The 16,068-nt window shown below is 46.7% G+C and overlaps 1 protein-coding gene across 1 annotated transcript; it reads right to left on the bottom strand.

Moving 5' to 3' along the window:
* Positions 1–6,972: 6,972 nt before the first annotated feature.
* LOC137439224 (fibroblast growth factor 9-like) lies at positions 6,973–15,448 on the bottom strand. The gene is made up of 3 exons (XM_078767945.1): positions 15,244–15,448; positions 7,690–7,793; positions 6,973–7,503 (listed from the first exon to the last, which is right to left on the bottom strand). The coding sequence occupies exons 1-3, from the start codon at positions 15,446–15,448 to the stop codon at positions 7,021–7,023; spliced, it is 792 nt and encodes a 263-aa protein (XP_078624071.1). The 3' UTR covers positions 6,973–7,020.
* Between the last annotated feature and the right edge of the window lie 620 nt (positions 15,449–16,068).

Raw genomic sequence — 16,068 nt, 5'->3', positions numbered from 1 at the left:
CTTGCCTTCTCTCCCTCTCTCTCCCTCTCTCTCCCTCTCTCTCCCTCTCTCTACCTCTCTCTACCTCCCTCTCCCCAAGTCATTCGGGCCTCTGAGATATTAAAGAAGGATCGGGTGTGTTTTCGAGCTGGTGGCACAAAGGAAAATGTCAGTAAAAAAAACAAACCACCGTTTAGAGGCCATTTTTCCCCGCAAAGCGGGGGTTGGCCTTTTCGGGGACCGTGGTAGTTGTTGTTTTTTGGTCCCCTTTTTGAAGCAATGTTTTACGGCCGGATGCCCTTCCTGACGCCAACTCTTTTTGCCGCCTTCAACGACAAACAGGGAATTACCAGTGAACTGGTACTCAATTAGCCGACCTCGGAAGGATGACAGGCTGAGTCAACCCCCCTGGCATTAATTCGGCGATCGACCGAGATTCGAACCCAGGATCCTAGGATCCTAAGCCGGCACCCTAGCCGCTAGCCCAACACCAGGGACCAGGGACCAGGGACCCAACACCAGACAAAGGAAAATGTCAGTGCCGTAAACAAAATGATATTCTGCCTTCAATATTCACTCATGAAAACATTTCTCAATATAATTTCCCGAACGACCGTCCCCACAAATCCCTGCTCCCTGAGGCCTTTTTGAGCTTTTCTTGCCTTTTGTAATATCCCTCCGGATGCGCACCAGACTTCCTCCATTGTTTGCCTCCATATTCGTTAATTGTCTTCTTTTTGTGTTTTTGCTCTTTAACATGGGAGCTATGAAAATATCAACCAAGTTTTCGTGGATGGATGGTTCCATTAAAAATAGTAATTTGGAGAATAATTTTGCAAGTCATGGAAATTGTTATTTTCCTCTACCAGCCCCCACTCATCCCCCCTCCCTCCCCCCACTCCACGTGGACAATTTTTTCCTGCTTCATTCCTCGTTCTTCAGACATGTCTGTCATTCTCTGTTCAGCTAATTACAAATCTGAATCGGCTTGAATTCTATGTTCAGTTTTTTTTGTTTGTTTATTTTATTCCAATTACAAGCCTGATGTTGGCTGAGTGGTTAGGGTGCCGGCTTGGGGTCCAAGGATCCTGGGTTCGAATCCTGGTTGATCGCTGAATTAACGCCAGGTGGGTTGATTCAGCCTGTCATCCTTCCGAGGTCGGCAAATTGAGTACCAGTTCACTGGTAGGTCCGTGTTTGTCGCAAGAGGCGACTTACAGGGTTGGCGGCAGGAAGGCCATCCGGCCATAAAACATTGCTGCAAAAAGGGACCACGGTGCCCAAAAAAGGCTAACCCCGGCTCTGCGGGGGAAAATGGCCTCCAAACGTGGTTCTTCCTCTTCTTCTTTCTATTTTATTCCATTCCATTCCATTCGGAAAATCACCAGAAATGGAATGTTGAAGAAAATTGACCCACAAAGACCGAGAAAGGCAGGTAATGGAATTGCAAGGTGGCCTTCCATGCCTGGACCATGTCCATGACACTCACACCAACTGCAGGTTGTGTTAATTGTGGAGCTATGCTTCAAGCAGGAAATTTGATCAAGGTACCGACATACAGTGGTGTCGTGCAATATTTCACGTCTCGTCATAATGCAGATGAGGCTGCCCACTTTACATTCTCACTTGAGAAAGATGTGCTTCAAATAAGTCTCTGTGTCTCGCTCTCTCTCTCTCTCTCTCTCTCTCTCTCTCTCTCTCTCTCTCTCTCTCTCTCTCTCTGTCTCTGTCTCTGTCTCTGTCTCTGTCTCTGTCTCTGTCCCTGTCCCTGTCCCTTTCTCTTTCCCTTTCTCTTTCCCTTTCTCTTTCTCTTTCTCTTTCTCTTTCTCTTTCTCTCTCTCTTTCTCTATCTATCTATCTTTTTCTTCTTCTTCTTCCTCTTCTTCTTCTTCTTCTTCTTCTTCTTCACAGTACAGGTGCCACCGAAGCAGCTTCCTGAGCAAGGGTTATATTGAGTGGTTTGCCATTGCCTTCCCAGCAGTAGTTATGGCAGGAATTTGTAATCTGCCCATATTGCCGGCAATAGCCTACTCTGCACGAAGGACACAATGGGATATTGTACGTCCACCAACGAATGTAGACAGACGCAATTCCCGTTTATCGTCCATTCGTGGGACGGCACACACACTGATGAATCACCCTGCCTGTGAAACACCGGAATGAGAGCTTATAGCTGAACATCAGGATTCAAACCTTGGCAAGACAGCTCAGAAGCGAATGTGCACACCTCTTGGCCATCAAACCAGCCATCAAAGGAAGCACGAAGCTTGCTTCAAATTCTTGTGCTCTTATTTTCAGTCACCTTGTTAGATGATTTATTTACAACAGTGGAGAGGTTCCAACTAAGTATCTCCTCCATGGGAGAAATCTGTTCGCATTAAGTTCTCATTCGCTCCTTGAGTGCTTCATTCATCTCAATTGGTGATCAATAATTTTTCCTCTTATTTGGTAACTTCCTACAGCATTCTTGCCCTCAGTAATGGGCTTGCACCTTCCTGAATTTCATGTCTTCGGACTTCTTTTCCAAATGAAACTTCGGACTGACTTTACATCTTTTCAAATCCTGGGGATTCAATTGATTCTTTTGTACGGCATTTTTCATCAGCGCTGGGTTTTTTGAGGCCTTGTCAGCCTGCTCGCTTTAAGCGATTTGGGAATGCATCAATCTCAGCCAACGGCATAATGCTCACCACTTGTTTGGTGAATTTCAAATCTGCTGTAAGAGAAAGTCGATTCGGACATCATTTTGAGCAGATTTTGATACCGCTGTCTCTGGTTGAGAAATTCGGCAAGATGGACGTCGACGTGTTCTTGGCACGATTCGAGTTTGCCGCGTGCAGGCAACTGCAGCCAGAAACATGGCGGTGAATCTGTCATCAGGAAACTACCCTTGCTGTTCAGGATGACCAAGTGTGAATCATGCTTTTGCTGACCACTTCCTTGCTAATAGAAGGTGAATGGTGAATTCTGAAGGTCTGAAGTCTGAATTGAAAGGTGTGAAAGTGAATATCAGAAAAACGAAGGTGATGGCAAGTGGTAAAGCATGTGGTGAGGTGGAAAGAACTGGGAAGTGGCCCTGTGCTGTTTGCAGGAAGGGTGTCAGAGTGAATTCCATTCAATGTACAATGTGCGCTGAGTGGGTTCATCAAAAATGCAGTGGCTTGACAGGGTCATTAACCAGTGTGGCAGCTACATTCAAGTGTAAGGTGTGCACAGAGGGAGCTGCAGATGGAGGAAATGTCGAGTTGGATCTTGGAGATGGCGTGAAGCTGGAAGGTGTGAAAACATTTTGTTACCTAGGAGACATGCTGAATGGAGAAGGTGGATCAGACTCGGCAACGGTTGCTCGAGTGAGATGTGCATGGAAGAAGTTTTGGGAGCTGAGTGGCGTGCTGACGAGGAGGGGAGTGTCATTGAAGCTGAAGGGAAAGGTGTATGCTGCATGTGAGAAGTGTTATGATTTATGGGAGTGAGACATGGGTAATGAACGTAGAGCAGCAACGAAGGCTGGAAAGGGTGGAAATGCGAATGGTTTGATGGATGTGCGGAGTATCGTTGAGAGAGAGGAAGACAAATGATGAATTGCGACAGATGATGGGAATAGAGCCTGTGATTGATGCTGTGAAGAGGAACAGGTTGAGATGGTTTGGTCATGTGTTGAGGAAGGATGAAAGTGACTGGTTGAGAAGAGTGATGGAAATGAATGTAGAAGGAAGTAGAGGACGGGGAAGACCGAGAAAGACTTGTGTTTGGGTTTTTTGGGGATGGTCGAAGATGGATGGATGGATCGAACAATGGATGGTCGAAGAAGAAATGCGGGCAAGGGGGTTAACAAGGGGAGATGCAGAAAATAGGGCAAAATGGAGAACATTGTCATGGGGACCGCAAGGCTAACCCCCGCTCTAGCAGGGAAAATGGCCTTAAAATGCCTGTTGTTGTTTTGTTTTCCTTGCTAATAGAGTCTGGTTGTGTCCTCGACACCATTTTGACTTGACGTTGTCATGATACAACACTATCTGTGCCTTGGAGGTCTTTGGTTGGTATCAGATTATCAAAGTTATTTTTTCGTCATGATCTTCCAATTTTCTTGCTTGGTAAAATTGTAGATTGCGGAGGCAGCCCCCGTATCGATTGGTAATCAGCTGGGAGGAAGTGATCACCTCCACCAGGACGGTCAAGCAACCTCGCCATCTTCAATCAACCGTGGAGAATGTCATAATGAATTGGAAGATGGCGGGTCAGTATCATCTCTGACCATCAATCTCGCACACCATACAAAATCGCCTCAAGAGAGAAGAGAGAACCGTGTGGCGTTCCATAAAACGCAAGGCCTGAGTTAGTTTGTCAAACCTTGTAACACGGAATATCAGAGGAGCAAAACTGCACACGAGCCTTTCATCATTGTGGTTTATATATATATATATATATATATATATATATATATATATATATATATATATATATATATATATATATATATATATATATATATGTCGTTGCAAGGCACAGTGTGACAAATGACTGCCCTCGGGCCTTGAAATGTGGGAACAGGTTTTGTGTAGTGACAAGTCCAGGGTGCAGGGTTTGTGGGTGTGCTGAAGAATTGTGGGCTGAAAAACGATGGGCATGAAGTGTGAAAGACCTGCAGTCAGAATGGCAGGGGATCACTTCCTCTAACCTATCACACCTGGTACGAGCAGATGTTAGAATTAACATCCAAGCCCTGCACCGTATTCTTTGGCCGCTCACCGACGACAGGGCTGGTATGCAGTGTCAAAACCGTGTCACATGACATGAGGTCAGATTGTGTGCACTTTATTTCATAGCAATTTGCATCTCCAGTGCCTTCTCTTCCATTGTCGCTCTTTGGTTTCACCGGGTATGTCAGGAGACTGGCGGATGGAGTATTGTATGATGTTTGTAACAACTGCAGAACTTCCATTGGTAAGAACACACGTGCAACGATTTCCGGGTTTGCCTGTCGGTTTAGAATTTGCTTTGTGATGACACTGGGCAATCGCACTATGGTCAACATCAATGGCTGCACAAGCAGAGGCCATCGGTATGTTGAGGTGAAACCACAAAGATGTCAAAAACCATACCTTGGGGAATTAATCCAGTTGCATGTAACACATGTCTGCCGGGTGGACTGTTTATGGGAATGCAGCTGCGCCACCATTGCGGTGTAGTTCAGGGTGCAAATTTGGAATTTGTCCAGAGTGCCGGCAAACAATGGCCTCCTCTTTGTGAACAACGTCGTGGGATCTAAATGACGTCCACCAGCAACAAATGCTGGCAGAGGGTACCCTGACCTATCGGCCCATACGATGGACTGCGCACTCATCGATGTCCTGCCTAAGAATCACTCCAAGGTGACATTTTGGTTGGGTCCCGAATCAAACCCAGATGACTGCTCAAAGGTGAGTCCTCTCTCTCTCTGTGTGTGTGTGTCTCTCTCTCTCTCTCTCTCTCTCTCTCTCTCTCTCTCTGTCTCTGTCTCTGTCTGTCTGTCTCTTTCTCTCTCTGTCTTTGTCTCTATCCCTCTTTGTCTCTATCTCTCTTTGTCCTTTTCCACCCACTTTGAAAAATGTAATTACCTTTGGGGTGGAGACGACTTCAGAGGACCTGTCTGTCTTTTTGTCTCTCTTATGGAATGGGTACACTTCAAGATGGAAAAATGGCATTTGTAGGAAAGAATCTTGATAAAGCTTGTATCAGTGCGATGTGGATTGAAGATGTGGAAAGAGTGGAACGAACAAACACGAGAATGGATGAATGGATTGTCTCTGAAATAAAGAATTCTGAGCTGAGAAATCCGGAATAGAATTACAAATCAATACCAGTAAAGAAGAACTTCAGAAGAGAAGACATTATTGGTATCGTCATGTGCAATGAGGGTCAGAAGATGAAGCTGTAAAGAAAGCAATAAAAGCTCGTGGTAGAAGGAAGAAAGCCGAGAGTCAAGACAAGTCTGAAAAAGACACGGATTGAAAATGCCAAGAAATATGTGGAATGTTTGGGATGGCATGAAACAGATGCAATGAATCGATCCATGTGGAGGAATTCCATCATTCATCAACCACTTAAAAAGGGGATAATGGCCGTAAAATGTGGTGGTAGTTGTTGATGTGGTGGTAACATTTTGTTGTACACACCGAGGTGTTGGATGTCGTTCAGAGATGTTCAACTGGAGCCTGTAACACATTCCTTGAAGTGATTTTGAATGAGGAAAGTGAAAAAACGGTATTTGGGACATTAATCATCTGAAAATGGCAGAATGGGGTCAAGAAAGACATTCAGCGTTTGTTTGACGACGATCGGACAAATCTCGAAAAAGCCCTTGCAGACTAACTATATGGTGGGATAAATAAAGCAGATTTTGACGACAGTGGTGGACAACATGATATTTATTGTCATTGACACTCCAGTGTGGAAATGGGATTTCATTTTAAAATTTAATAAATAGATGGAAGTAAATTTCCCATGAGTTTAATAAATAACTTGGCCGTTACCACCGCCTCAACTTGGTGGCTCGACTTGTGCCAGTGGATGCTTCCTCCAAATTTTGCCATTTATGGAATTGCTCAAGTCCCTCGGAAAATAGATTGTTGTTTAAGTTGTTACACTTTCTTACCCTCTCCAACTTAACAGGTTATCTGTTCAGCACAATGATCCGATGAAACCGAAGTAGGAAATCTGACATCACTAGTTTTCAGCAATTGCTCCAAAAGGAATTTAAAAAATAAATAAAAGAGAAGAGCACAACTTTATCTTTTTTGCAATATCGAGGTATTCGTCCTAACAAAGTATTTAAGAAATCCTTCAATGTTCACTCGGACTTCTTCCGAAGGGCAAAACGAAATTTGAATTAAAATATAAAGTATTCTTGCTACATGTTTAACCTACATGTTTCCGGTTAACCTCGTGCATAGGCTCAGAATTTCATCGTAAAAACCCAGCCTGGGGTTTCCCTTGAACCCATCGCTGATGATGCGATTCCGTCGTTTTGCTTTGGTCATAGATGCAGTTCCGTGTCCGTGATCACTCCGCCATGCCCAGTCCCCGAGCCCTGCTGGATTCCTGCATCAGCCTGAAGACGAGATCTCCGTACAGGTCCGGCACCTTTTCCGGGTCCACGGATCTCGGCAGAAAGTGAGAAGAGCGCTGCCGCCGCCTCGTCCGCCAGCCGACACGCGGACTCCCGTCCCGGTTGAGAGCGACGCAGTATCGCCGATCTGCCTCCCCTCGCCGATCTGCCTCCCCTCGCCGCCGATCTGCCTCCCATCGCCGATCTGCCTCCCCTCGCCGATCTGCCTCCCCTCGCCGATCTGCCTCCCCTCGCCGCAGCACGCTGCAGTACGTGTTGTACCAGTTCTCCTCCAATTGCTCCCAGAAGAGGCACTCGGCCGTTAGCTGTGCCTGCAGTGCATCTCGCCACCCACCCACAACGACACTCTCGGGAACTGCATTGCGCAGAGACAAAAGATTTTGCTCGTGTCGAAAGGCACCGTAGTTGGGCCGCGGCTGAATGCTTTCTCACGTGTTCCATTCCCGCCTTCAATTTTGTCACCTTATCTTACACCTTTCAACATCAACTTCAAACTTCAATTTCTGACTAAGTTAAAACGAAATGCAAAAAAAAAAAGAGAGAGAGAGGGTGTCGTGGTCAGTGTGAGACGTGTCCGAGCATGAAAGCAATGCGGTGCTTACCGATCCAAACAGGTCACCCTGCTCATTCATGGCCAGGTAGAGCCCGCTCTCCACACCCCGAATGCTCACCATTCCGACTGCCAAGCTGACGAACTCCAAAATTCCTGTAATGGAGATATCGATTGCCTGTTTAACATTCATCCAAATAAATTTTATCTGCTAAACACCCTGAAAATGTCAACACACCTCCTTCCTTCATATACAAACAAGTAGTCTGTGGGCTTATGTGAAAAAAAAAAGCAAAATTTTGGGTAGATTCTTGGCATTCATGTTTGAACACATCTAGAAACATCACTGATTAAGAAAAAAATGGGTGCTAGTTTTTTCCCATTAACATTTAGGGCCATTAATTTTAGGGCCATTTTGGGCCATTTTTAGGAACATTTAATCCGTAACGTTGACACCTGATTCACACATGTTGTACCTTTAAAAATTACCCATCTTCAAGTTCGATAACCGCCCAAATAAATTTATATTGAATTACATGTTCTACATTATTTCTATTAAATGTTTTGGAGGATTGGTGAAGAGTGTTTGAATCATAAATATGTTGTTATTATTGGAATCCTCATATGCCAAAACATATGGTTAGACACCAAAAACATCTTCCTATGTCCAATGGTTAAAAAGTTATGGCATTTTCCATTAAAAAAGTCTGACATTTGGTGGCCATCTTTGGTTTTTGCTAATTTAGAGTATTTCGAGTGCTCTCATTTTGTTTCCAATGAATTGTTGACCCCTATATATGAGTTTAGATAAAATGGAATAAATATTGCGTGACATTTGAATGAATAGTATCGTTAATTGGCAAATATTTTTTAAGAAATTGAGTTTTGGTGGCGGCCATTTTGAAATTCAAAATGGAGGCCCGAAATGTTAATGGAAAAACTGGCACCCTTTTTTTCTTAATCAGTGAAGTTTCTAGATGTGTTTAGACATGAGAGCCAATAATTTATCCCAAAAAATGACAAACCTGGAAAATGTTACGTAAGCCTACAGACTAAACAACAGGCATTTTAAGGCCATTTTCCCTGCGAGAGTGGGGGTTAGCCTCCTCTTTCCTTCATTTGGGCAAACCAATATGGCGAGGTGTCCTCAGAGTTGGTGAGGCCATGGTGTGTGCATATTGCTTTCAGCAAGTTGGACACGGTTGTCAAGAAAATCTCTGAAAAACATCACCCGGAAATGAGTACTCGTTCCCTCGTATCGAGAAAAAGCACTCTCGATGAGGGTCATTTGAATTGTAACTTGGACCAGAAGTTTCGATTTCCCAAAAGCCGACAGGTGTGTCACGCGTACACCACCCAGGTTTGCGTTTCAGTTCCCTTCACAAGTTGAATGGATAAAGCAGGACTGCAAAATCCTTTGTTGTTGAGAATGTTTGATCTTCTCGCAATGCTGGGGTCCATCGATGTCTGCTCATCAGAAAAAAAACCCACAGAAGATGGAGCTATGTGATGTTAAGAGATCCATGCTTTCTGCTCGCCTTCCTCTTCAGACCGTGACCGACTGTCTGCTTGTCTGACAAATTGGAACAGCTTGGATAGCGCTCTGACGATCATAACTGAGCTCTGCCTCGACAAACTCAGAATAGGTGTGCGCCCAAGGAGATTAGCTCCCGGTCTCGATGGTAAAGGATTTGAGCTGTGCCTTTTGTGGCCCTATTTGTTTGGCTTTCCGAACAACGTGACGGCTGGAAAACAGTTCAGCGTGAACAGGTGTGGATTTGCCTGTTACCAAGCCGGTGGCAAACGGAGGAACCGCCACGAACCATGTGCTTTTATTGGTCCCTTTCACCACGCTGGCCCTCAGTGGAGTCGGGCCCCAATTGCAGTAATTTCACCGTGATGGGTTTTCTAAGAAGAAGAAGGAAACCTTAACTAAACCCAACAACCTCACAAAAGTGGTTAAAAGTTCACCTCGCCATCCTGTGGTTGTCCGAGAGTAAAGAAAAGCAGATGTGCTGGTGTACCCGCGGTGTGTGTGTGTGTGTGTGTGTGTGGGGGGGGGGGGGGGGTGTGGGTGGTGTGTGTGTGTGTGTGTGTGTGTGTGTGTGTGACTGACCCAGAGCGGACCAGCACGACCACTGTGCAACATTCACGGTTGATCCACTAAAGCCGTTCAGAACATCGTGTCGTTCTTCCCCGGAGGAATGTCAAGGAGTCGAGACCCCTCCTCGCCCCCAAACTCAATACCTGGACGCTTTCACGGAGAGAAGGTTTGCACACTTGAGGAGAGAAGACATAAAGTTGAAGAACGAGTTTGGTTCTTCCTCTGCCATGTCTGCTTTGGTGCGTCCCCTGGGGCCTTGCGAGAACCGTAGATGCACACGGCACCCACGTCAGCACCGTCTGCACCCAAGTTGGTCCATTTGCAGGATTGAAACTCCGTGCGAACACAAACCACCATGTTGATCCTGTAAATGAGGTTGTGCTGCATCTCGGAGCATGCAGTTTATGTGTGAGCTGCCCATATTTTGCCCCCAACCCTCCTCCAACCCCCACCTCACTCCTTTCATCTCACTTTTCGTCCCTCCCTTTTTCTCCTACCCCTCGCCCCTCCTATCTCCATCTTTTGCCCTGTCACCTTTCCCTTCCTTTACTCACTCTACTTTCGATCAATGGGAACCCCCACCCTATAATGTAGTACTTAATATCCCCTAAACAAATACTCGAGTCCCATCTGCCTGCATCAGTCGATGGTTGTTAAAGATCCCATGGCGTTCTTCACGAAGAGTAGGCGAGCTATCACCGGCACCATGAACAAATTACAAATTGTTGCCCTAACCTACACTGCATCAGCATCAGGCACTGCATCAGCATCAGCTGTGCCCAAAATGACCAGAATTTGGCCTAAAAATGAAAATTCACATCAATGTACCCACACCCCATCTCATTCTTGTTAAGTGCAAATATTAAAAATTATTTCAATCCCTGGAATTTGGCCTTCCCTTCTCTGTCCGGGCCTTTTACTCCCGAAGGAATGTGACAGGAGACGTCATATTTGAATTCCAGTACCTGTGGTACTGTCCGACATAAATACCTATTGCACGTAGACCACCTTCTTCCTCCAACAATTTTCAAAAGTTTGTAATTTTGTGATGTTTGGTTTTAAATGTTTGAATAAATTAATTATTGCCATTTATTATTCCCATTAACGGGAAAGCAGAGAATGGACACTAACGTCAGCACACAGACTTGAAATGATTCCTCCAGCGATGAAAACCATATTTTCACCAGAATCTATTTATCTTCGTGTTTTACTGACGGAGGTCATCCACAATACCACCAATGCCCCATGACCTCTGGTGTTTGCCTCTTGACCTCCTCTGACATTGATCTCTTCCCCTGACCTTATCCGATGTTCACCTCTTCTCCTGAGCTATATTGACCTTTTCTCCTTGACCTCCGTTTCATGGATTTGCCCTGTCCTAGGCCTACTTTGACATCGTCCCTCGATCTTCCCAGACATTCACCTCTTCACCTGGCCATCTACATTAACCTCTTCACCTCCACTCCTCCTATGTTCACCTCTTTCCCTGACCAACTCTATGTTCACCTCTTACTTCGTTCACCTTTCGTTGACCTCCTATGTTCGCTTGATCACCTTTAAAGTCCACCTCTTTCTCTTCAACTCTTACGTCCACCTCCTCCCCTGACTTTCTTTGATGTTCACCTCTTTCCATTGACCTTCTCGAAATCCAACTCTTCCTCTCAACTCATATATTCACCTCATCCCCTCAACTCCTACATTCACCTCCTTCCCTGACCACAACCTACATTCACCTCTTCCTCCCTTGACCTTCTCCAATGGTCACCTCTTTCCGATGACCTTCTCGACGTTCACTTCTTACCCTGACCTTCTCCTATAATGATTGACCTCTTCTCTACCTACGTTCACCGATTTCCCCTGACCTCCAATGTTCACCATTTCCCCTTGACCTCTTAAACATTCACCTCTTCCCCCTCAACTCTTTCAACATTCACTTCTTCCCCTGACCACCACCTACATTCACCTCTTTACCCTGATTTCCTTAGATGTTCACCTCTCCCCTTGGTGTCCTACATTCACCTCTTCCACTCAACTCTTTCAACATTCACTTCTTCCCCTGACACCCACCGATGTTCACTTCTTTCCCTTTCCCTTGCCTTTAACCTACATTCACCTCTTCCCCCCTGACTTTATACATCCACATGTTTTCATGACCTCCTTCTTTTACTTATTGAAATTGCCCCCCTCTTCTCCCAATTCCCCCTCTCTTCTCCCAATTCCCCCTCTCTTCTCCCAATTCCCCCTCTCTTCTCCCAATTCCCCCTCTCTTCTCCCAATTCCCCCTCTCTTCTCCCAATTTCCCCTCTCTCCTCCCAATTTCCCCTCTCTGCTCCCAATTTCCCCTCTCTGCTCCCAATTTCCCCTCTCTGCTCCCAATTTCCCCTCTCTGCTCCCAATTTCCCCCTCTGCTCCCAATTTCCCCCTCTGCTCCCAATTTCCCCTCTCTGCTCCCAATTTCCCCTCTCTTCTCCCAATTCCCCCTCTCTTCTCTCAATGATCCTCTTTTCTCCCAATGATCCTCTCTTCTCTCAATTTTCCCTCTCTTCTCCCAATTCCCCCTGCTCTCTTCTCCCAATTTTCCCTCTCTGTTCCCAATTTACCCTCTCTTCTCCCAATTCCCCCTGCTCTCTTCTCCCAATTTCCCCTCTCTGCTCCAAATTTCCCCTCTCTGCTCCAAATTTCCCCTCTCTGGTTCCAATTTCCCCTCTCTGTTCCCAATGTCCCCTCTCTGTTCCCAATGTCCCCTCTCTGTTCCCAATTTCCCCTCTCTGTTCCCAATTTCCCCTCTCTGTTCCCAATTTCCCCTCTCTGTTCCCAATTTCCCCTCTCTGTTCCCAATTTCCCCTCTCTTCTCCCAATTCCCTCTCTCTTCTCCCAATTCCCTCTCTCTTCTCCCAATTCCCTCTCTCTTCTCCCAATTCCCTCTCTCTTCTCCCAATTCCCTCTCTCTTCTCCCAATTCCCTCTCTCTTCTCCCAATTTCCTCTCTCTGCTCCCAATGATCCTCTCTGTTCCCAATTTCCCCTCTCTGTTCCCAATTTCCCTGCTCTGTTCCCAATTTCCCCTCTCTGTTCCCAATTTCCCCTCTCTGTTCCCAATTTCCCCTCTCTGTTCCCAATTTCCCCTCTCTGTTCCCAATTTCCCCTCTCTGTTCCCAATTTCCCCTCTCTGTTCCCAATTTCCCCTCTCTTCTCCCAATTTCCCCTCTCTTCTCCCAATTCCCTCTCTCTTCTCCCAATTTCCCCTCTCTTCTCCCAATTTCCCCTCTCTTCTCCCAATTCCCTCTCTCTTCTCCCAATTCCCTCTCTCTTCTCCCAATTCCCTCTCTCTTCTCCCAATTCCCTCTCTCTTCTCCCAATTTCCCCTCTCTGTTCCCAATTTCCCCTCTCTGTTCCCAATTTCCCCGCTCTGTTCCCAATTTCCCCTCTCTGTTCCCAATTTCCCCTCTCTGTTCCCAATTTCCCCTCTCTGTTCCCAATTTCCCCTCTCTGTTCCCAATTTCCCCTCTCTTCTCCCAATTTCCCCTCTCTTCTCCCAATTTCCCCTCTCTGTTCCCAATTTCCCCTCTCTTCTCCCAATTTCCCCTCTCTTCTCCCAATTCCCTCTCTCTTCTCCCAATTCTCTCTCTCTTCTCCCAATTCCCTCTCTCTTCTCCCAATTCCCTCTCTCTTCTCCCAATTCCCTCTCTCTTCTCCCAATTTCCTCTCTCTTCTCCCAATTCCCTCTATCTTCTCCCAATTTCCTCTCTCTTCTCCCAATTCCCTCTCTCTTCTCCCAATTTCCTCTCTTCTCCCAATTCCCTCTCTCTTCTCCCAATTCCCCCTCTCTTCTCCCAATTCCCTCTCTCTTCTCCCAATTCCCTCTCTCTTCTCCCAATTCCCTCTCTCTTCTCCCACTTTCCTCTCTCTTCTCCCAATTCCCTCTCTCTTCTCCCAATTTCCTCTCTCTTCTCCCAATTCCCTCTCTTCTCCCAATTCCCTCTCTCTTCTCCCAATTCCCCCTCTCTTCTCCCAATTCCCTCTCTCTTCTCCCATTTCCCTCTCTCTTCTCCCAATTCCCTCTCTCTTCTCCCAATTCCCTCTCTCTTCTCCCAATTTCCTCTCTCTTCTCCCAAGTCCCTCTCTCTTCTCCCAATTCCCTCTCTCTTCTCCCAATTTCCTCTCTTCTAATTCCCTCTCTCTTCTCCCAATTTCCTCTCTCTTCTCCCAATTCCCTCTCTCTTCTCCCAATTTCCTCTCTCTTCTCCCAATTCCCTCTCTCTTCTCCCAATTCCCTCTCTCTTCTCCCAATTCCCTCTCTCTTCTCCCAATTCCTCCTCTCTTCTCCCAATTCCCTCTCTCTTCTCCCAATTCCTCCTCTCTTCTCCCAATTCCCTCTCTCTTCTCCTAATTCCCCCTCTCTTCGCCCAATTCCCTCTCTCTTCTCCCAATTTCCTCTCTCTTCTCCCAATTTCCTCTCTCTTCTCCCAATTCCCTCTCTCTTCTCCCAATTCCCTCTCTCTTCTCCCAATTTCCCTCTCTCTTCTCCCAATTTCCTCTCTCTTCTCCCAATTCCCTCTCTCTTCTCCCAATTCCCTCTCTCTTCTCCCAATTCCCTCTCTCTTCTCCCAATTTCCTCTCTTCTCCCAATTCCCTCTCTTCTCCCAATTCCCTCTCTCTTCTCCCAATTCCCTCTCTCTTCTCCCAATTCCCTCTCTCTTCTCCCAATTCCCTCTCTCTTCTCCCAATTCCCTCTCTCTTCTCCCAATTCCCTCTCTCTTCTCCCAATTCCCTCTCTCTTCTCCCAATTTCCTCTCTCTGTTCTCAATTTCCCCTCTCTTCTCCCAATTTCCCCTCTCTTCTCCCAATTCCTCCTCTCTTCTCCCAATTCCCTCTCTCTTCTCCCAATTCCTCCTCTCTTCTCCTAATTCCCTCTCTCTTCTCCTAATTTCCTCTCTGTGTTCCCAATTTCCCCTCTCTTCTCCCAATTTCCCCTCTCTTCTCCCAATTCCTCCTCTCTTCTCCCAATTCCTCCTCTCTTCTCCCAATTCCCTCTCTCTTCTCCCAATTCCTCCTCTCTTCTCCCAATTCCCTCTCTCTTCTCCCAATTCCTCCTCTCTTCTCCCAATTCCCTCTCTCTTCTCCTAATTCCCCCTCTCTTCGCCCAATTCCCTCTCTCTTCTCCCAATTTCCTCTCTCTTCTCCCAATTCCCTCTCTCTTCTCCCAATTCCCCCTCTCTTCACCCCATTCCCGCTCTCTTCTCCCCATTCCTCCTCTATTCTCCCAATCCCAGGTCGAGTCGTGCATCCTTGAATCCTAACTTCTATCTCCACCTCTTATTTCCTTGTGACTCTTCAGGCTTTCATCACGGATGATAAATTCCAAGGCATGTTGATGAAACGCAAAGTGAAAACATTGATTTGAGCACAGAGAAGTGATAGTAGAACATCCATTTGTAGAGTACAAACCATAACCTCGAACGAGACACCTCCACGGGTCCAGGTGCCTCCACTCTCAGACTTACCGAAACGACTGTGGTCCCGACGTGTCCCGCCAACGGAGCCGTCACCACGGATCTCCAAATGGTGGCCCGTCCTGCAGTACAGCTGTCGCCGCCGCAGAGCGCCCACCGGACCTTGCATCAGGAAAGGTGGTGCTGGTGGGACACCGCCGAGGCCTACGGCATCCGGGGTCCCCAGGGCGAGACCCGACAACGCCAGGGGCGCCATGGGGCCGGCGGAGAGCCCCTGCAGCCCAGCGACGGCGGTTTGTAGATCCAGCTCCGCAATGGAATGGAAGAGACTTTGAGAGGATCTGAAATTTTGTATTACATGTCAGTATTGATCGATGGTAACGATGGCAACGTGTCTCTGGGACAAGAATGTCCACCCGGACAAATTAACACGTTTCAAGTTTCTTCCTGCAATTGTGTCCGAGACTGAAGCGAAGTAACTCTGACGAAACTTACCTCCTTCCAAACCGCTGCTGCTCCGTCTCACCTGCAGATTGTCCGGTTCATCTCAAGCTCTCTTTCCTCCTCCCCGACTTAAAAAAAACCCACGTGTAGCCCCACCCACCTCCACTTCACCTCCTCCCACCTCCACATCCCACGGTAATCCCTCGCTCCGCCCATTCTTCCCGTCTTGCTTTCTTCTCAATGGATGGGGTATTCAATCCCCAGCCCCCTCCACCACCAACCACGTGTGTGTTTTATGAATGGAATTGAAACTCAAGAATCACTGCCCAGACCGTGTCTGATTCGGTCTTGTTCCCGTTAAACACGTCTGAAGCCTCTGGGTGGTTTTAAATCCTCAAAATATGTATACACTATATGCAGTATATATGTATA

This window comes from Myxine glutinosa, chromosome 14 (genome assembly GCF_964187855.1).
Source record: "Myxine glutinosa chromosome 14, kmMyxGlut1.1, whole genome shotgun sequence".
Classification (NCBI taxonomy): Eukaryota; Metazoa; Chordata; class Myxini; order Myxiniformes; family Myxinidae; genus Myxine; species Myxine glutinosa.
The sequence above is the reverse complement of the archived record's forward strand: the minus strand, read 5'-3'. Positions and strand labels throughout refer to the sequence as shown.